Genomic DNA, 22,328 nt, shown 5'->3' with positions numbered 1-22,328 from the left:
TGTTTTGTGGAATGTGTTTTATTATTATTACTGCCATCAATTCAATGTCGGCTCATAGCAACCTTTAAGTAGTATTGTAACTACTGTATGATACAGCCTTATCTCAGCCCACTGCTATCGTGTCAGTCCCTATTCCTAACAACCCAATAGGAGTGGATGGAACTGCCCTTGTGGTTTTCCAAGGTTGTCGCTCTTTGTAGGAGTAGAAAGGCCAGGCTTCCTCCCATGGAGAAGCTGGTGGTTTCGAACTGCTCACCTTTGCAATTAGCAGCCCCATGTTGGAGAAGATAACACCTTTATCTATAACAATCTATAACGCCTTTCTATGAAAGAGGGACCTAGAAGTCATAACGCATGTCTTTGTCCAGATTGTGTGTGATCTGAGTCGCCAGTGTGTTTGCAGGAGTCGTGTTCCTGTGGATCTGTGGCTCAGTGCTTCCACCTATTTCAGGCTGTGAACCAAAGAAGAGACCTTGTAATGAGATCTGAGCAGATGCCAGTCTCATCTCTAAGAATCATTTGGGTAGAATAGTGAATTTAGTTAAGGTCCTTTACATTTTTGTAACCCTGGTTTCTGTGGGGGAGGGACTAATTTTCTTTTGCTTTCTAGTAAAAGTGGGCTTAGTGCAAGTCACCTCCCCTCCCCCCCCACCACCCCCAACCCAAAATATTTCTGTTAATTAACATGAATGAAGTGCATTCGGGACACTGTGGTGACCTATATTAAGCCATAGCTTTTCTATACGTTTGTGGGAATGGGAATTATATAAACACTGAGTATGGAAAAGTCTGAGCAGAGCTACAGTGGTGACTTATATTGTCTTGGGATCTTTGCAGAGAAAATTACTAATTTTGTCAAACCTGCAGGAGAAAAAAGTCCTTTTCCCAATGTAATGTACTCTTGAGTTATGATATTAAATGCTTTCTGCAATATGATTTAAGGAACCCTGATGGTGCCACCCAGTAAGCATTAGACTTCTAGCCACAAGGTTGGCAGTTCAAACCCACCAGCTGTTCCAAGGAAGAGAATTAAGTCTTTCTGCTCCCGTAAGATTTACAGTCTTGGAAGCCGTACAGGATCGGGGCTGACCCAGTAGCAGTGAATATAATTTGATTTACAGATGTGAAATCTCCACCAAGACACACTTTGCCATTCTCATCTTTTGTCGCTGTCCAATCCATGTCAACTTCAGTGTTTCTTCCAGAGCAGCGTCTGCTCTTATTTTGTTATAGTTCCACTTATTCTCATTCTTGGTTGCATATATGCCGTGTACCCTCAGGACGCCTGCATTGTTTATCCCAGAAGTTACAATGAGTAACAGTCACTTTAACTTTCAACGTGAAGGAAACTTGATTCAAACTAAAGCCACTGCTATTGACTTGGTTCTGTCTCATAGGGAGGCCTGGTGGCAGAGTGGTTACAAGTTTGGCTGCAATCAGAAAGGTCAGCAGTTCAAAATCATCAGCTGCTCCACGGGAGAAAGATGGGGTGTTTAGTCCCGTAAACAGTCCTGGAAACTCACTGGGGCAGTTCTGCCCTGTCCTGTAGGGTCGCTCTGCGTCAGCATTGGCCCAGCGGCATTGGGTGTGGTTTGGGCAGGCCCTCTGAGACTGTAAGTCTTTTCCGGAGCAGACAGCCTCGTCTTTCCCTTGATGGCACCCAGTGTGGATTTGAACCACCACCCTCGTGATTAACAACTCCGTGCTTAACCCACGGCGCCACCAGGCCTCCTTAGACTTACTATATCCTTATTTTAATATACGACTTTTTACTGTGTTTGTTTCAGAAAAGGATGGTTTGAGCAAAAGTATAACTTTTTATAGCCGTTTCTTTAGGATTGCTACCTTTTTAAAAAATATCTACCAACCCGTCCTCTGGCCCGGGTGTTTCTTTATCCTGAACTTGTGCTGCCCCCACCCAGATGTTCTCCTATTTCTTTCCCCGGGCGGTGTGTCTGTCCTGCGGCTCATCACCAGCACTGGCTAAGACTGCTACTACTACTCAGACCCCGTTACCTGGGCAGAACGCATACAAAATGCTTCCAGATGCATATGGGGCTGGAAAGACTAACTTGGTAGCTACAGAGGGGTTGTGAGGTAGTTTTAGATGGTATCTGGGACATTGGCCCGGAGGCTTTGGAAGGCAGATCATCTTCTACCTTTTCATTGATTTCAAACACCTGTCTGTGAACAACCGGGTCAGAATTAACTCCGGGTGCTCTGAAAAATATGGGAGAGGCAACAGTCCCCTAAAAGATCCTGACAAGCAATTAGCTGGGTTTGAGAGCCCCTCAGCTCTGTTAGTGTCTCTAAGAGGTGGGAAGGAGCCCTGGAGGTACTGTGGGTTCTGAGTTGGACTGCTGAGCCTAAAGTCAGTTGTTCAAACCCACCAGCCGCGCTGCAGAAGAACAAGGAGGCTGTTTGTGCCTATGAAGGCATCCTATATAACACTGTTATGAGACAGAATCGGCAGATGGGAAGGCGGTGCGGTACGTTAACCACAGGGCTGTCAACTGCAAAGTCAGCAGTTTGAGCCCACGAGCGACTCTGCGGCGTAAGGATAAGGCCATCTGCTTCTTCAGAGAGGTGCACAGCCCCAGAAGCATTCCACGCTGCGGAAGAGGATGGCCTCATAGGGAGTAACAGTTGGGCTGTACGTCAAATGCGAAAGTACTGCAGGGCAAGCAGACTTGGCGATGTCTCTCGGAGCACAGGTCATTCTGGTTGTACACAAGCGAAGTCTATGCCTGTGGGTCTCAGCCTTCCTAAAGCCGCGGCCCTTTCATACAGTTCCTCATGTTGTGGCGACCCCAACCACAACATTGTTTTCATTGCTACTTCATAACTAATTTTTCTACTGTTCTGAATCGTAATGTAAATATCTGATGTGCAGGATGTATTTTCATTGTTACAAATTGAACATAATTGAAGCATAGTTATTAATCACAAAAATAACATGTAATCATATATTGTAAAATATTTCTGACAACGAAATGAAATGTTGTCTTGAAGCATGTTGTAGCATGGGTAACAGTCTGAAAGCATGTGCAAGTGGTCTTTCACAAAACACCTATCATCAGAATCATGTTGTCTGGTTCAATGTCATGTTCCTCAAAGAAAGCAGATAAGGGTAGACAACATGTAAATTTTATTTTCATCCAAATTTTTTTGCCAACGGTGAAGTTTTATTTGGAATGATTGGATCTTTTCAGACAAATTGAGGCATGTTGCTTTTGGTCCTTGCAGTGATCAATTTAACTCATTCAAGATGGCAACGATGGCAACAAGTACGCTATTTTCTGCAGTGCACTCTTTTCCCTGTTTTTTTTTACATACCTGTTACTATCACAAGGGGTCAGTGTTCTCATCAAGCACAGCTGAATATAAAAGACCTATCAGCATTCAGATTAAGTTCCCTTGGTACAGTTTTTTTCTTGTTGCAGTAGTTGATGATTTTACATTTACCCAGTAATTATAATTCATGAAGTATCGTTTTACCTCCAATACTGCTGCTTTCTACACAGTAGCTGCTTTCAACATAAAAGCTGCTCTCTACACAGTAGCTGCTCTCTACACATGTGTGTCTGGTCTGCATAAGTACATTATAGCACCAACCCTGTCGCATACACCTTTATTTGTACGGGGTGTAAGTGATCAGGTTGGTGCAATGATGTCATCACACCGGGAACTCATGTTGGCGGACCAGCCTGGAGACAGATAAAGGAGCAGTGTTTTAGTTCCTAAGATATGTGTTTTCCAATGGTCTTAGGTGGCCCCTATGAAAGGGTCGTTCGACCCCCAAAGGGGTCGCAACCCACAGGTTGAGAACTGCTGATCTGTACCACAGTTCTCGCAATTGTATGTCCCGCGACAAGAATTCAGAACAGTGGTTTTCAAATCAACATCATAAACACCTTTATTAGTTTTTTAGTCCCACTATAACACATATAAACCTGGTGGCTTCAAGTGACATTTATTTATTATCCTATAGTTTGGGCAGTCAGAAGTCTGAAATGACCCTCCCTGGGCTAAAATCAGTGTGTCTGTAGGCGTTGTTTCTCCTGGAGATCTAAAGGGTAAAACTTCTTTGACTCATGGGCCTGGCTCGTCCATCCTCAAATCCAGATGAACGTTCCTCACACTGCATCCCTCTGACACCGGTGCTCCTTCTTCCTGTTTCACTCACCGGACCCTTGTACATAGGCCCATCGGATAACCCAGGTAATGTCCCCATCTCAAAGGCAGTTCATTCACCAGCTTGATTCTGTTTCACCACAGAACGTAATACGAGAAGTTATGACTTCGTGATGGTTTTCTATTCCAGTTCTGAAGGGAGCCAATTCTGATGCAAGTCAAACACCTCGTTGGGCATGTTTGTTTGTTTGTTTGTTTTGGGGGTTGTATTTTTTAAGTTACACGCTCCTCTTTTATTGTCAACTTCTTAATAATTTTGGTCTTTATTTGTCTTTGGGGGTTGGAAACATTGCATCTGAGAATTTCAACATCAGCGAATTCCACACTGGACTGTGGACTGTAGTACACATAACTAAAGGTAAATTTCCCCCCAGAACACCCTCACAAGTGCAGTTTGTGGCGATTCAAATACGTTGCAAGCCGGGGACTATCTGTATATCCATGGGATTAGGAACTATCTGGATATCCATCTGCTCTAGGGATTAGGACATGGGCATCTTTGGAAGGGGTTCATTACTAAGCGTTTTACCTATAGATAGCAACTGTGGGGAGAGGGTGGCAGCTCAGATACTCCTCATGCTTCACCCCCGCTCTGCCAACCCTGCCCAGGGAGGGCAGCCCTCGTGCGCTGCGGAGCTCCGTGGGCGATTGTGACGCAGAGCCCAGCGGCCACGCAGCCTGTGCTTTCTGCCGCGCCGTCCATGGCGCACCATGCCTTGGGTTCAGGCGGAGCCGTCAGAGTTTAGACTGCGTCACTTCTACTTAACTCTGCGCTGAGTCACTCGGACAAAGAGGGTTTTTAATGTTCAGCTCAATCATGAGATTAAATCTTATCCTATTGTTGTTATCTGTTTGATGTTTTACAAAATTTACTTCGCATTTCAAAGTTTTACCAATTTTCCTGTATTAGGATTGTAATTGTAATAGTATTTCACAGTAAAGCATTAATTTATTAGAGAATGGGGACATAAATCTATCCAGTTATATGAATTTTTATGCAGAGGTTTAAAATTATTTTTAATATTAAGTGTTTACTATTAAATATAATTACAAGCACAAATGCCTAAAGTACTTTTACCATTAAGGGGCAAAGAATTCAGAAATCAGTTTTGTAGGAAAGCCTACAAAATAATTATCATCAATGCTAGTACTTTGTTGGTGTTGCAGGGTACGGAATATACAGTTAAAAACTGTGAGAAGTAAGCATCATGACCATCACCAAGGAGATGTGATTGCAAGCATCTTAGACTCAGGTAGACTCAGGCAGGGTTGATGGGACAAATTGGGACTGGAGCTGAGCATTGCGTGATGGGTAAGGTTTCACATTTAAACCAGTCTAATGATTGACGATAGTAACACACACAAGGGTGGTCAAAATATGGCTAGAAACCTTTATGAAACAAAAATATGAAACTTTTTTTCTCAGCATATCCTCCATTGCAGTTGGTACACTTCATCACACTAGCCTTTCCCAGAGAGTCCTTTGGCAACCTCGAGAGATTTAACTCATGTTCCTCTGAAATGTTCTTTGAGTTTTTGAAACAAAAAGCTGTCTAAAAGGACGAGACTGGGGCCATAGGTTGGACCGGGTAAAATGTCCCAACAAAACCCTCCCTCGCTCCTCTCAAAGAATGAACACAGGTTCACTGTCAGGTGGGGCGGGGAGGATCCCTTGGCCTTTTCCTCATCTGCAGTTTGCACTTAAGGCTTCTTTCTAATGAATCCCAGGGTCGCCCTGCACCCTTCAAGGAAATATGTAAAAATTAACGCACTTAGTCATTCCAAAAAACAATCACCGTAACCTTCTGAACTGACCTCAGTGCTTTGAAATTAACTAGCCTAGCAGATTCCCACGGGAAGCTACTCCTTTTCATTGGCAATTTTTGGAAGGTACCCAACCAAGATTGAGACAGGTCTGCAGCCACCCATTGCCCTCAGCGAGAGAGAAGTGCATTTTGTTCGAAACAGACGAGTGCCTGTGGGTCTGGAATCCTTTGGTGGTTTGGTTTTGCCTTCCCCTTGTAAGTAAGGACTTTCTACGAGTAACTCAGGAGACTTAATCACTGATCTCCATGCGCAAGATTAGTCAAAAGGAAGGTCTACCCTAAAATTTAGAATGAAACTATCTGCAATCTCTCTGGAAGACTGCACTTTGAGGATTTTTTGTTTCTGTTGTTTTTAAATTTTTTTGTGGACCTAGAAATTCCTTTTCTTAAAATGAAATGGCATTTTCCCCAAAGACCCAAAGGAAGAAGAGGTGGGAAATTGGTTCATTCCTTAAGATTATGTCCTTGGCTAATCATGATTTTTTTTTGTTTGATAGTCTACGTGGATCTAGATAAGCAAAACGCTCAAAGTTTACTCTCTCTCAGACTTTGTGTCTCACACCTAATGGCAGACTACACTTTTCTCTCATGGGAGCTAAATGGGGACAGAAAACGTGTGTCCACGGCTGTCTGCTAGTGGCACAAAGTGTCATGTGGGAAGAACCAGGGGTAGAGGTTATTTGATAAAGACAACAGTTATTAGGTTTTGTCAGAAATCAGATTGTGAGTTACCACTGACACCATTATGTGGCAAAGCTGCCTGCATTCATGCCTCAGGAAATCTCGGAAGGAATTAGCCGTAGCTCCTTTCCTATTGGTATGGTACCACCTTCTGTAAAGAAACCTTGGTGGTGTAGTGGTTACAAATTGGGCTGTGAACTGCAAGGTCGAAACCACCAGCTGTCCGAGGGAGAAAGATGGGGTTTTCAAGTCCTGTAAAACGTTACAGTCTTGAAAATTCACAGGGGGGCAGTTTTACCCTGTCCTATAGGGTCATTATGATTCGGCATGACTCAAGGCAGTGAGATTATTGTTTTGTTTTTTTCTTTAGCAAATTCATAAGTAGCTGAGAAGGTAGGTGGGCAGTATCCTAAATGGAAATGGTCCAATGTTTTCGAAGAGGTAGATTTATTTCTGGGCACCGACCTTTTTAAAAGCGATGCATCATTCTCTGTTCAACAGATGTCTGCTCCAGCCAATAATAATATGTTGGCATGTCCATTTTTGTCTCGTAATACAAAATAAATGAAAGCCAAGGACATTACCATTGGGAAGGAAGGAAGGACTATTATTTAAAAGGCTTTTAAATGATGTCACTATATATTCTTTTAACAACATCCTCTAAAAGCCTTTGAAAAAATAGTCCCTTCTTCCTTCAGTTGTTAACAAAGACCATCCTGGGGACTGCTCTTTAAAAGGCTGTTAAGTGGTGCTACTATATTTTTTAACATCAACATCATTTAGAAACCTTTTAGAGAACCATCTCTTCACCCACCACGAGCAGGGGGTGGGAGAAAAGGCGCATGGGGGAAAGGATTACTTTTTTTAAAGGCCTTTGGGTGGTACTATCAATAAATATAGCAATATTGTTTTAAAAGCCTTTCTCCAATTGTGATTCAGCTTTTTGATATGTACTTTTAACCTGGCGACCCTATGTTATCTGACAGATGGGTGTTTTAACATCGACTGAAAACTGAATTTACTAATCTCAATAATGCCTTTTATTGAACTTTTTACAGTGTGAAAATCAGTCTCACTTCTCCTTATAACAACTCCTCAGAATAGACGGGACTGTACAATTAGCCCCATTGTACAGAAGGAACCCGGAAGGAAGCTCGGTGCCTTTGTGACTGAAGTAAACTCTCACAACAAATGTGTGGCTGACATGAAACTAATGTCAACCAGGTCACTTAGCCCTCGGCTGGGTCAGGTTGCCCTCGTTGGTTTTTTGTTTGTTTGTCTATTTGTTTTGTTATTTGTTGGTATGGGTATTCTTCATCGTTCTTATCAGCATATTAAGATATTTAGAGTTAGTTCCTCATGATCAGTATAAAGTGGGATTCATTTCAGAACTGAAGATAGGTATGTATATGGGGTAGGTTTTATTAATACCATAATCTTGACATAAAGAAGTATGAAATAAGAGTTTACAGGAAGGATGCCGATTCATATTTTAGATCATATTTTTTAAAGTCTCATCCGTCATCGTTGGCCATTCTCTCCTTTTCCTGAACGAGGGAAAAGCCCAAAACAAACCCCACTAGCTTGTATTTTTCATTCATCATAAAGAATATTTTTTGTTTTTTAAGTGAATTTCAGCCTATTGGTTCCAGACAGAAATGAAGTTTTAAAATATTAAAATTCCCATCTTAATAAAAGTGTTTTTAAAATTCCCATTTTAGCTCTGCTGCTGTTTTTTCTTCTCAGGCTAATAAGCATTGCCTCTAACAATATTTTTAAAAGGCCACTTGCCATCTATGAAACACTTCAGCATGTAGTTTCTCACTGAATTCTCATAAAACAGACAAGTTAGATAGTCTTACCCTTTTTTATAAGTTCCGGCTCAGAAAAGTTAAAGAGCTTGGAGGTCAGCCAGAGCCTTTGCTGTGCCGGGCAGAAAGGAACGTACAGCGCTTACCGCGTCTGAAGAAAGGTGCTGAGTGCACCAAGCATAGGTGTAACCGGAGAGTGCATGTGCGCAGATCAAAGTGATAGCTAGACCCCACCCCAGGACTTAGCGCAGCAAAATTCATCTTCATCGTCTTTAAGGAAAAGCAAGAGAGACTAGCAGGAGCCCTCTGCACCATGCACATGGCCCCCAAAGAATTTTGGGTTCTTGTGTGGCAAATCAAGTTCTTTTCTCAAAATTCCCCCATTGAAGACTCCTAAATATTTACACACAGATCCCAATAGCATGTAAATATCTGCATTTGCTTTGATGTCTCATACGGCCCATGTACCCATCCTTGCCCTGGATCAGGAAGGTCTCAGCCGTCTGTACTGGTGACCAAATAGCTCTGCTGTTGACAACTCTTCTTCCTCTTGATCAGACTCAAGACAGCAGCCCTAGAGAGACTTGCGACTTAATTTGAAAGTGGCCATAATAAAATTGCTTTTCTAATGTGTGTACATCAACCAAAAGATACTTCTTTTTTCTCTGCTGGGACCACGGCTGCACGAGACCCACATCTGCCCCCTAAGTTACCATTCGTTCAAGTGCAAGCATGGCCAGACTAGAGTCCCACCAGTGAAATATGTAGAATAGCTAGCTATCAGTTTTCCTCGGAGACTTGGATGAAAGTATTTCCCTGGGTGGGTCTTGGAGTCGTAGTAAATGTTCTCGGCATGATCCAGAACTCCGGCTGGTGAAATCATGTCAGCAAGCTTGTTTTCATGACGCTCCTAACTGTTGCTTGCTAGCCCCTTCCATTTGTATCCTCCTATTCGATCTCACTCGACTTTCTTCCCTTCCCAACTGCGGATCTCCGGGTCGCTTACTCCCTTCCTGATGTGCAGGGATGGACGGTCTTGGCATTGCAGTCTCTCCAGCCCAGCCTCACCCTGAGAAGGCCTCCGTGTTCTTATGAACCACCTGTGTAATGCGTAACCTCACAGCCCTGTGATTTATGGATTCTCGTAACTTCTGCACTGAATTTTATCCAATACTCTCACGGCTCTTGGATCATGACATCTCTTTAGAGTATTTCACCCCTGACATCTTACCTCACCCTACATCCAGCTCTTACCGTGGTCTTCAGATATTGCACCCCACCTGGTCTCTCCTTGGCATCCCAGGTGTACAACAGCTTGAAAGGTATGCCTCCCTCTTGCACAGCTGTGAAGATGGAAGCCCATCGAGTTGGACTAGGTTCCCAGTAGTGTATAGAGCGAGCCTTTCAGCTCCGGTTAGCCTGGCTTCAGAGCCCTGCCTGCCTTTTTCCACCTCTCCTCAGACAGCATCGATGAGAGGTGCATTTTAAGAGACATCCTTCCACAGAAGCCTGTTGTTTCAATCAGAGTTCAATGAATCTATTTTTTAAATCATCTTATTGGGGACTCATACAGCTCTTATCACAATCCATCCATCCATCCATGTGTCAAGCACATTTGTACATTCCTTGCCATCATCATTCTCAAAACATTTGCTTTCTGCTTGAGCCCTTGGTATCCGCTCCTCATTTTCCACTCTCCCTACCCCCTCCTCCCTCCTGCATGAACCCTTGATGATATATAAATTAATATCTTTACACTTTTTATTTCTGTCAATTGAATCAGGCACATTTGGACATATGTTGTCTCATTCTTTTCTAGATAGTTACTTTCTGTTGAGCCCTCGGTATCAGCTCCTTCCCCACCCTTGTGACCCCTTGATAGATTATAAATTATGATGATGTTCATATCTTGCACCAACCACTGTCTCCCTTCACGCATGGTTTCCCTTCTTCCCCTGGAGGAGGGTGTGTGGTTGTGTGTCGATCATTATAATCCACTCCCCTTCTCCCCTGCTTCCTGCCCTCTCCCTTCCCATCTGGTATCACGATAGCTATGTTTTCTTCCATGTCTTACACTGACCGATGTCTCCCTTCACTCACTTTTCTGTTGTCCATCCCCCTGGGAGGGGGTTATATATAGATCATTATTGGTCCTGGGGGGTGTATCTGCCATGGTTTCCCTGTGTGTCCATCTTTTATCTGTACCTGTGTACATGCTGTGGTCTAGCCAAATTTATAAGGTAGAATTGGGGTCATGATATAGTCGGGGGGCATTAAAGAACTAGTACAGAGAAACTTGATTGCCATCATCGATTGGTGTTGTGTAGTAGTTCAAGCTAGCAGAAGTGATAAGGGAGAAAGAGATTAGGAAGGCCACTATTTGAAGATAAACCTGAGTTTTTTTCTTATATATTTTTAATTTAACATCTATTTTTTTTAATGTTTAGGTGAGGGTGTACATTTCAGATCATAAACTTTGTGCTCAGCACTTTAAACTAGTAATCAACTTACCCTGCCTGCTCCTCCCGCGCCCAGTAGTTCACCCCTTGTATTTCCATAGTGTTTGAGGTCCTCTTCCATAGGCATGTTCTAACTCTGCAATCTAAAGGAAAAGCACAAATTAAGAAGCTGTTTTAAGAACCTGAGAGAGCCTAAGCAGTACTGGTGGTGATTGATCAAGCCCAAAGACATGAATAGAAGAAGAGACATGAGAACCCAAAGGGATGTCAGTGACATCCCAAGGGATTCGGGTGTGCAGAAGGCTGTGGGTGACAGTGGGAGCCCAAGACGCATTGGTGGGATCGACACAGGAAAGAAGCAGTTTCCCTCTCTCCACAATAGAGAGATGGGAGGAAGGTGGTTACTAAACAGAGCGCATTGGAGAGATGACTGTAGAACATTGGTTCCTAACCATCCTCATGCCGCAACAGTTCCTCATGTTGTGGTGACCCCCCCCCAATAAAATTATGTTCGTTGCTCCTTCATCTCTGTCATTTTGCGACTGTGATGAATCAGGCGACCCTGTGAGAGGGTCGTGGCCCACAGGTTGAGAACCGCTGCCATGGAAGACCAAAATGATGAGACTTGAGCGATTAAACCTGTCGGTTGACCTTGTCAGTTGACCTTGTCAGTTGACCTTGTCGGTTGAACCCGCTCTGATGCACATTAAGCTTCATCTGGTTTTCAGCGTTTTCTGTGTATTTTTTTTGTTTGTCTTTTGTTTGTTCAAATTCAAATTGGGGTTTGTCTTGGATAGGTTATTTCATAGGGGATCACCCTCTTAAATTTTTGTTATATGTTTTTCTGGTTTTCAGTGTGTAAAACCCAGGATTGATGAACCCAGAGGGACAGCAAGTTGAATAGGGGTTTCGGGGGGGTAGCAGTGGAGAGGGGTGTAAAGGGAGCTGATGGCAAGGAGTCCAGGAAGGAAAAAGAATGTTTTGAAACTGATTGTGGTAGCAATTGTACAATCCTGGTTGATATGACTGAACTATGGAATGATGTGATATCTGTATTAACGCCCAATAAAATGAGTAAGGTCCTGAGGTTGTTGACAATGAGGGAAAGAATGATACTTCCTTTTTAGTCTGTTTGCATCATCCATACTGTCCAAGAGAAAGCAGTAGAAGCACCAAGATCTCTTATGAACAGCTTAGCACACGCTAATGTTTTGTGCTCATGTAAAATACTTTAATGAAATGCATTATAATCAATTGAAATCTTTCCCTAAATGCTGTGAAAACTAAATTTAGTTTAGTGTTTTTTCCACATTCAGTTTTGTCTGTAGTAGCACCCTTAAACTGAAAGTTAGAGAAGACATGTTTTGGTATATGTGGGTGGTTCTATAGAGACAGTACCTGGATTAATAGTTTCTTAAGAGTATGACGGGAGATTTTGGGAAATGGGGGGGTTAACAACAAGGAGAACGAGAAAGAAAAAATACGTATTCTAAAATTGATTGTGGTAATGATTGTACAACTATTCCTGCCATGATTGAACTCTTGAATTGTATGATGTATTATATCCCAATAAAACTTAAAAAAATAATAGTAGACCATATCAGTGAAAAGTATAATACATGTTTAGTCAGTCATGGTTCCAGAGCTATTTTTCCATGGAAATGGCTGAATAAAAGAATATAATCATTCTGTATCTCAGATTTATAAAATGTATTAAATGTATCGGCAGTACTTTGTGGAAAGAAGCAGAATAGAATGTCATTACAGTAATTTCACCCTTAACACAAAACCATTGTAAATTTGGAGGTCAGCAAAGTTTGCTCGTGCAGGGCCAGATAGTAAATATTTTCAGATTTGTCAACCACGTGTCCTCTGTTAAAACCACTCAATGCTGGCAAAGCAGCCCTGGGCAGTGTAAATGAGCGAGCACTTCAGTGTTCCAATAAAACTTTATCCACACTATAATGGAATTTTAATTTCATGTCATTTTAATGCCTCACCATCCTTTTATTGTGATTTTTCTGCATCCATTAAAAAAAAAAGACATAAAGCAATGCTTAGCTCACACACGATACAGAAACAGGCGGTGGATGGATTGTAAATTGCCTCTCTCTCACTGCCCTGTCGACCAGTGCCTGAAGGCTGGTGCTGCTCCCATTTACAGGGGCTACAAGAATGGACAGCTACACTGTTTGCTAGATCTGGGCTACAGTAAACTCACCGCCGTAGCAACCGTGTAGGACAGGATAGAGCTGCCTCTGTGGGTTTCCAAGAGGGTGAACCCTTGTGGGGGCAGAAAGCCTCATCGTTTTCCCACCCAGAGTCTGGTCGACTCAAACAGCTGGACTTGCAGTTAGCAGCCCAACTTGTGACCCGCGGTTTCACCAGGGCTCCCAGGCACTATAGCACGAAGGTTTTTAATCACCGGGAGGCGGTTGGCCAAATAAAGTCTGAGATCCTACAGCTTAATGCCTTGAATAAAATAAGGTACTTTATTAAATGTTTCTTAATATGTGCTCCGGTGTTCCCACAAATACATTTCTATGATACACCTGGAGAATACACACTGGTTCCTTAAAAAGTGTGGGAAATGATCACAACGATTCTCCAGAGTATCTCCCTTTACATTTATAAGGGAGACGTGGTCTTTTAGGACCCCAGACCATTTCTTTAAAGTAGTAGTTAATGGGAAATCAGTACATTGCTGTGAGTATGTTTAAAGCTAGTTGTAAGTGAAGCGAATGTGCCCACTGCTTGCGTAGTGGGGCGACGGTAAATCGAGAGCAGCACTGAGTGTGCTGGGTGCAGAAAGCACTGCTGCGGCCTGCTGGCCTCACAGCTCTTAGCAGCCGAAATAGGCACTGGTTAAAAGAAGTGTTCGTTTAAAAACAAAGCTATGCCCATTTAGACTTATTTTCTTGCCTGATCATTTTTATGAACCATGTTTCTAAATAAATACTGCTGGGAAAATAAGCCAAACAAACCTAGCTACGGAGAGAGCATTTTATATACTGCAAATTGCCCTATTTCTGAAGTTCAAAAACAGAATAGGTTGTTGATACTTAAAGATGATTGAGTGACTGAATGTGGCTTAAAGCGGCAAAGGCAGGAAAACTCTGTTTTCCTAAAGCTTTACCTGCAGGTGTCGTCTCTGAAATAGCACTGCCAACACCAAGCATGGTTCATTCTCAGGCACCTACTTGATAGCCCGTGTTTTATTTTTCAATTCCCATTTTAAATTTTATAATTCAATCATCTTGAAGAGCTACATTCAAAAGAAGTTTTACAACTTTAATCTTAATAATCTCAAAAAAAGAAAGAAAAGCAGACATGCGGTGTCATAAAATAACTATTAGTGACTAGTTTGTATCCTATAAATCTAACTTGAGTTGATAATATGGTCCATTACCAGCTAACTGCACAGAGTATTTTTCATTTTACACTCTTCAGTTACTTTTTAGTGAAGTGTTAAAAAATATGAAGCTTTTCTCCTCTCTAAAATTGCACGCTGTCTGTCTGTTATTAGGGAGATAACAGCTCTTATAAATGTTTCAGTAAGCGCTAAGTAGACAGTTATGTGCACTCTCATTCCACGCTTATTTGCTTACTGTAATAAACTGATAAAATATGTGAGGTTTGCCTCTGTGTATCTGCAGGCGTCATGACTCACATAGATTTCCTTTAGAAATAATGTTGTGTCTGCAGAATTGATCGGTTATTTTCATAAACCATCTAAAGGTACACAAATGACTTTTATTATTTAAACATATGCTGTGGAAAGATTTGTAGAGGATGAATGAGCTCATTGTTACTCGCTGCCTTTTCTTCCCTGTGAACTCTTGGGGGAGGCGTTTTTATTAGTTACTGCAGCTACTGGACTAATTACAGCCACAAGAATTGTAGTAGGGGTGGCCCATATCAATTACTTATAGGGCACTTAGGTTTTTAATTCTTTGAACATTGGTAGTTAAGCAATTAAATCAAAACTGAATTTTGTAAACTCTTCCATTCTGTCCTGCTTATATATCCATTAATATTTAATAGGAATAACGCTTATACCTAAATCCAGATATTTCTAAAGTTAGTGTTGCTGGTATATAAAACAGAACCAAGCACCATTTAACCCAACACCATCCTCACAATCCTGGCTCTGTGTGACTCCATTGTTGTAGCCACTGTGTCAGTCCATCTCGCTGAGGGTCTTCCTCTGTCCACTGGCCCACTCGGTTACCAAACATGAAGGACTGGACCCTCCTGATCAGATATCCAAGGCGAGTGAGATGAAGTCTCACCATCTTCGCTTCCATGGAGCATTCTGGCTGTATGTGTTTCCAGACAGATATATTTGTTGACCTGGCAGCCCATGGGTCTTTCAATATTCTTCCCCATCGAAGAACATCCATTCTTCTCCAGTCTTCTTTCTTCACGGTCTAGACTTTGCGTGCACATGAGAGGGACAAACACACTCTGACTTGGGTAGGCCTTACCTTCACCCTCAAAATGACATCTTTGATTGTCCGCACTTTGAAGCGGTTTTTTGAAGCATATTTGTCCAGTGCAACACGTCGCTCTTGATGGGTGTTGATTGTGGTCCAAGTAAAGTGGACTCCTTGGCAACTTCAGTCTTTGTGTGCCGCGATGTTGCTTGCTGGCTCGGTTGCGTGTAATTCGTTTTCTTTATGTTGGTGTGGAAACCACACTGATGGGTGGATGTGGTGCCTGATCAACATGAGGAAGCAGTGCTTCAAGTGCTCTTTGCTTTTAACAAGCCAAGCCGTGTCCGCTGCACAGGGCAGGGGTTAGCATCTTTCTATATTCTTTGTGCCTGTTCTTCAGTCCAGATTCACCGGTTACGTGCTCAGCACACAGACTGAATAAGCATGAGTGTGTTAAAAGGATTCAATCCCAATGTACACTTGTCCATAGTTTAAGCCATGCTGTATGCCCCATTCTACTCAACAACTGCCTTTTGGTCCGTGCCAGTATAGGGTCCCTGGAAGCACAAATCAGCATGCTTAAATTCCCCTTTTCCCCAGTGTTATCCACAATTATGAGCCACACTGTGGAGTCAATAAAACACAGGCAAGCATCTTTCAGGTGTTCTCTGCTTGCAGCCAAGATCCATCTGACATCAGCAGTGTCCTTGAATTGAGTTTGTGGTAGTTCCCTGTGGAGCTACTGCTGCAACCATTTATTATTATTATTACTTTCAGCAAAACTTGAGGATGATATTAATATTATTCAATAATGTTCACATTCTGTTGGGTCATCTTTATTCATAAGTTTTTTTAATAACTTAAATTGGGAGCTCTTACAGGTAATATAACAACCCTTAATTCAATTAGATTAACTATAATTGTACAATTGCTGTCACCATCAGTTTCAAAACATGTTCTTTCTTCTTGAATTCTTTGATATCAGTTCCCTTTATCCCCTCCCTCCCCACCCTACTCCCAAGGAACCCTTATTTTTTATATTATATGTATATTATTTTGCTGTGTCTTACACCATCAATGTATATGTTCACCTACAATTCTGGTTTTTGTTCCCTTCGAGCGGGTTTGTACAGTCATCGTTCCTATCAGATCCCCCTTCCCCACAGCTCTCTTCCAGTAGTCTCAGGGAATCTTTACTCCCCTTACTGTTTCTGAAGGTTTATCTATCTTGGCTTTCATGCATCAAATGAATTTGCTATACAAATGAACATATGCAGCTCAACCAAGATGAATGAGGTAAAACAAAGACCATGATAGTAAGGGGAGGAAATATTGTCAAAGAACTAGAGGGTAGGTGTGTGTTTCATCAGTGCTATACCACACCTTGGATATGTCATCCCGTCCATGTAGATTTTATGTGAGGGACTATCCAGTTATCTTACAGGTGGGTTTGGGGTCTCCACTTTGTCCACGGTCCTTCACATCAGTTTGATGGGTCATCTTTTTTGGTAATGGATACAAATGTAGGTCTCTTCTAGTCGCTGGACCAGGTAGCTGTCATCCACATTTCTTGACGTAGACTGAGTGCCTCCAGTGTTGCATCAGTTTGCTGAAACATCCATTGGTCTTCCATCAATTCCTAGAGTCTTGTTTTCTGTCAGTGCCTTCAGTGCAGTTTGGACTTCTTCCTCCAGTGCCAGCAGTGCTTGATTATATGCTATCTCCTGAAGCGGTTGAAGATCATCCGAGTCTTTTTGATTCAGGGACTCTGTGTATTCCTTCCATCTTCCTTTGATGCTTCCTGCAGGAATTGTTTAATATCTTGCTTGTAAGATCCTTCATTGTTTCAGCTTAAGACTTAGTGTTTTTCTCCAGTTCTTCTAGAGAAATGCCGAGCATGCCTTTTCCTTTTAGTTTTCTAACTTCTGGCCTTTATGCATTTCGTGATAATACTTGACTTTGTCTTCTCCAGTCACCTTTGACGCTTTCTAGTCAACTTTTTTATTTCATTTATCTTATATTTCATTTTCATGGAACTTACATTTTAGTTTGTTTATCCGCTTTTAGAATACTTCATGAACTTTAGAAATCCATAGAAACAACCAAGTCATAGTATGGGCTTTCCCAAAGGAAACGGAAAAAAAAAAGACTCTAAAGCAGAGTTCTCATAAGCAAAGCCTGTAAGGTACCGTTGAACACATTCCAAAAAGGCATCCTTGCATATAAACTGGATTTTTAACTTCCATTCACTCCTTCAATCATTTGCCATTGTGCAGCTGTATATTATGATTCTAAGTATTAATGTAGCTATTTAAAATACACAGAGCAAAGAATCATTCAATGACAATAATAAATAAGTAAAATCAGTATCAAAAACTGTGAGGGGTCTGAGATATTACTGTACTTTCAAGCTAATAACTTAGCCTGCCTCCGTTTCATGAATACTGGCTAAAGATTTGTAATCGTCATGTCAGAGGCAAAAGGATAATTTATTAGTCCTAGCAATAGCAGTAGCCAGGATGGCATCCCTTGCTCCCCACCTCCTGGGTCTCTTAGGGCAGCACTTGGAAGGCCGGACGTGGCCTTCCCCCATAGTGTGTGTCCCTGTGAGGACAGGGCCTGAGTGTAGAAAGTCTGAGCCTTTGATAGGGGATTGTTAGAAAACCGCTCACACCTTTACCTAGCGGGGCAAGATGTCATTTTTATTATTCTGGAAAGCAAACACGTGAGTCCCCAGCTGCCGAGAGAAGCGCTTACTTCTATCTTCCAACAGTAGTTTGCTATACAGACATACTGGAAGGATGTTCTGGATAAAAACCTGTTAATGCCCTTGCTCAGAAGACTCCAGAAAATTCAAGAGGCCTGTGGAGAAGTGTTCCCCACCAGCCAGAAGGCAAGTGGAAGAGAAGGTTTTCATATTGGTTCTCTTTTGCAAAGGGCCCAGGTAGTAACTGTTTTAGGCTTTGCAACTACTCGATTCAGCCATCATCTCGTGTGTGCGCAAGCACTCACACATACACACAGTTGTAAACAATACATACACAAATGAACTTGACTGTGTTCTACTAAAACTTTGTCAAAACAGGTGGGTTGCTGCATTTGATCCGGGCTGTAGCTTGCTACCTGCCGCTCTGGGTAATTGGTTTTGTTCAGGCCTGTGAGACAGTGAATAAGGAAGATCAGAGAAGAACTGGTGCCTTTGAATCGTGGCGTCGGGGAGGATATTGAGTATATCGTGGACTGCCAGAGAGCAAACAAATCTGTTGGGAACAGCACAACGAGAGAAACAAGGGTGGTGAGACTTCTCGTCTTAGAAATATGGGATACTTGACCAGGAGAGTCTGTCCCAGGATAAGGACATCTCACCCTTGGTAAAGGACAGGGTCACTGGGAAAGAAGATCCTCCACGAGGCGGATTGACACAATGGCTGCAACCATGGGCTCAAAGATAGCCAAGGTCCTTTAGTAGTAATGGATAAATTATACCTATGAAATATTGAGTCGGAAAATCCATTCACTGGGTTCAGCATTATGGAATGTAAGGTGTCACAGATCATGTATTTTGCTTCTGGAAGAGAAAATATCTAATGGGCAAAAGCTTGAGCTTGTGTCTCCCTTCTCTGTCAGGATTAATTATAAAAGAGGCCTCCAGGATTTTTTTTACATCTACAACAGAACAAGTCACCTTTGTATGAGTACTTCCTCTAGGGTGGAGGAAGTGCAGCTGAATGCATTTCTTAGCCATCTCAAGTGCTTCAGCTTATCTTTGGGGTCAAATTGGGATAAATGTTGGCTAAATAGAGAAAAATAATTAAGAGTCGAGTTAATTATTAAAGTCAGTGCCACATTCGAGAACTAATATTAGCTAATATTTTAAAATGTTTAAACCATGGAAACTTTAGGAAAAAATATAAATTAGTAATCTGATCTCATTTTGTTTTTGATAATTTAAACAAGTAGGGAAAAACTACTTTAAAGTGAAGAAGTCATGCCTTCTGTTTAAGGGGAGCAAAGTTCAAGAAGTTAGGATTGGAGAGGCTCGTTACTTAATTTAATTAATGAATTTTTAAAAGTGCGATCTTACAGTTTGAAAAACAACTCAGGGAGTTAGCAGATGGCCAAAGTGTGGCGGGCGTGGAGAGCCACTAGCAAAATGTTTGCCAACGTTTACAAAATTGAGGATATTTAAGTAGCAGATTGTTTTCTTCTCAATTGGCTAGCATTATCATTATATAGTAAGACATGCTTGTACGGTCTAGGGAAAAATTAATTCTGTTTTGAAGGTGTTTGCTTACATTTCTATCAAAAGTATGAGTCAAGTTTATACATGTGATGGCCTACTAATGCGTGTTAATATGGTTTGCATACTACATTAGGGAATGGTTATCTGTCATGAAGGTTGTGCTTATTGCCTAAGGGATCACTCATTCGTCAGTTTGCCCCTTCCCCTTTCTGTGTGCCACAGGTCACTTCTCCTGTCTTTGTACCGATGAAAAGTCACGAGCTGCTTCATCGAATGAGTGGGAAAGGACTAGCGGCCCACTACTCCTTTCCCAGACAGCCGTGCATTTTCAGTGAGAAGATGGTCTCGGTGCAAATAACATTGAATAATACCACCGATCAGAAGATAGAAAACATTCACATCGAGGAGAAAAAACTTCCGGCAAGCATGCAAATGCATGTTTTCAACCCAATAGGTAAATATTTATCTTCCTTTGAAACTTTATATTTGGTAACTGAATATGTTCATCTTAAAAATAAAGCAGAAGATGTTATATTAAATGATCATTAGCTTATAGGTGGTTCATTTCAATTTGCAACTGCATTTTTCATATACAAAAATACCTTTCTTTGCCCCTATTGAATCAGGCCCTAGCAACAGTAAAACCAGTAGGGATGAAAGGGTGGTAGGCCTGAAGAAGCAAGCATGCCATCTCATTTTTACTTGTCTGTGTCATCTTTTCCCATGTTCTGATCAGCTTGATTTTCTACACTGTGTTAGTTTATTACCTATTGGAAGCAAGAAAACTGACCTGTCTTTTAGAAGACTCGCCCTCACTACCATCTAGTCCATTCCCACTCAAAGCCACTCCGTAGGATAGAGTAGAACTGCCTCTGTGGGTTTCCGGAGACTGTACTGGAGTAGAAAGCCTTGTCTTTCTCTCTCAGGACTGCTGGTGGTTTTGAACTGCAGACCTTGAGGTTAGCAGCCCAACATGTAACCCACTAGCCCATCAGGGCTCCACTTTCAGAAGACTGTGCCTCTCACATCACCCTTGCCGGTGCCCGTTCACATCCCACAAATGGCAAAGTGAAGATGGGCAAGGATGTGCACAGCCTGGCCTGCCTTTTCATTTAGAGACCATGAACTCGATCACAATCTGCCTGTCTTCTCATGTGTGACTCGTGTTTTATGATACTTTGAATCTGTTGCCGTTTACAGTCAGGAGATTTTTACACTTTAACAGAAGTCTAGACCCCTCACTTTCCTTGGGAAAATAACACAGACCATGGCAGTCCCAGCCAGCTGGTGCATCTCTAGGGGCAGTGTGCTCTCTCCAGGCCACCCTAGTGCCTAGCACATCGAATAACCTACCCCACAAAACTGTCAGTTGCCTTTTAGCATTCTTCCCACCCCCTGCATTTTAAAATTTTTATTTATTCTAGCACTCCATTTGGTTTTCTCATTTACAATATCTCTCTGATCCCCTACAGGCTGCTGTATTTATAACCCCCTTTCTAAGTAGTTTTTCTCTAAAATTATTTTGCCAAAACTTAAGTATCCCATGGTACTTCCTTATTTTGAGTTAAAATATAAAATGTACTTTTGAATGCCTCTCTCTGTGCTTTCTGTCTTGTGTAAGTCAAGGCCGTCCTAGGTCCACCTGGGAGAACTGCAGGCAAACCACAGTTACCCATGAACTAAGGTGTGAGTCGTCCTCAAAATTTCACCTTCCGAAAGCTCCAGTTAACTCCTCACTACTACTGAAGAGGAGCAGAGGCCAAGTTGCTGACTGTGCCTTCTTTGCTTGTTCCGCACTGTGACCGGGAGGAGCCGGCCGTGGTGGTTACGAGTTAGGCTGCTTGCTAGCCACCAGCTGCTTGCTAGCCCTGCTCCTCCGCGGAGAGACTAGGCTTTCTACTGCCATGAACAGTTGGGGCGGGGGAAACCGACCAGGCCGCTCAGAGGCAGCAGTGGCTCCGTGGCCTGGCGTTTCTTCCGCCCATGTCGTTGATGGTGCTGAATTCTCTCAGGTCGTTTCCCCGGCACATTCTGTGAAGGGAGCCATTCTGTGCATCATGTCTTTACACAAAGAACAGAAACAACCACTAATGGATAAAATATTGTGGACTTTCATAGGACATCAAAGTGAAGACAAGTGGAGTTAAAGAAAGTGGATTTCAGAGTTCACTTCAACCGTTTTCCCAATCTGATCACCAAGTCACCCTTAAACCAGGAGAACTCAATGGTATTCAATGCCACTACCAGCTTCGCTAGACCCGGCCTGTCCTTGGACTCGGATAGAAAAATGTGCAACAGAATCTCAGGTTCCAAATTAAAAAAAAAAAACAAACAGGTTTCTCCGGCTGCTTGAGGCCTGAGGACTGCCCAAGACTATTGCCTGGAATGCTTTTCACACCTGGAACGGAAACTTAACCCGAGGTCCCCTTGTAGCTAAATACCAGATCAGCTTACAAAGTAATGACTGTCGCCCACAAATCCTGCGACCTGTGTGAGACCAACCCGTTGATAATTACTTTAAAACAAAGGGGAGAATATAAGGAGGAAAGCAGACTGTAGTAATAGGGAGAAGAGTGGGGGGAGGACACCATAAAAAAAATAAGTGCCCTGGTTTTTATTTTATTGTTTTGTGAAGCTCCTATATTTCCAAGGAATTGTGTGATATCCAAGTCTATGTC

At 42.3% G+C, this 22,328-nt stretch overlaps 1 protein-coding gene across 1 annotated transcript in view; it reads left to right on the top strand.

Annotated features, from left to right (window-relative positions):
• AP3B1 (adaptor related protein complex 3 subunit beta 1) overlaps positions 1 to 22,328 on the top strand; it is a 267,505-nt gene that overhangs the window by 213,917 nt on the left and 31,260 nt on the right. The window contains exon 23 of the mRNA XM_075541203.1: positions 19,873 to 20,104. Coding sequence (XP_075397318.1) covers positions 19,873 to 20,104 — 232 coding nt within the window. The remainder of the gene's footprint in view (positions 1 to 19,872; positions 20,105 to 22,328) is intronic.

Source organism: Tenrec ecaudatus, chromosome 2 (genome assembly GCF_050624435.1).
Source record: "Tenrec ecaudatus isolate mTenEca1 chromosome 2, mTenEca1.hap1, whole genome shotgun sequence".
Classification (NCBI taxonomy): Eukaryota; Metazoa; Chordata; class Mammalia; order Afrosoricida; family Tenrecidae; genus Tenrec; species Tenrec ecaudatus.
Note: the sequence above shows the minus strand (reverse complement) of the source record. Positions and strands in the feature narration are given on the sequence as shown.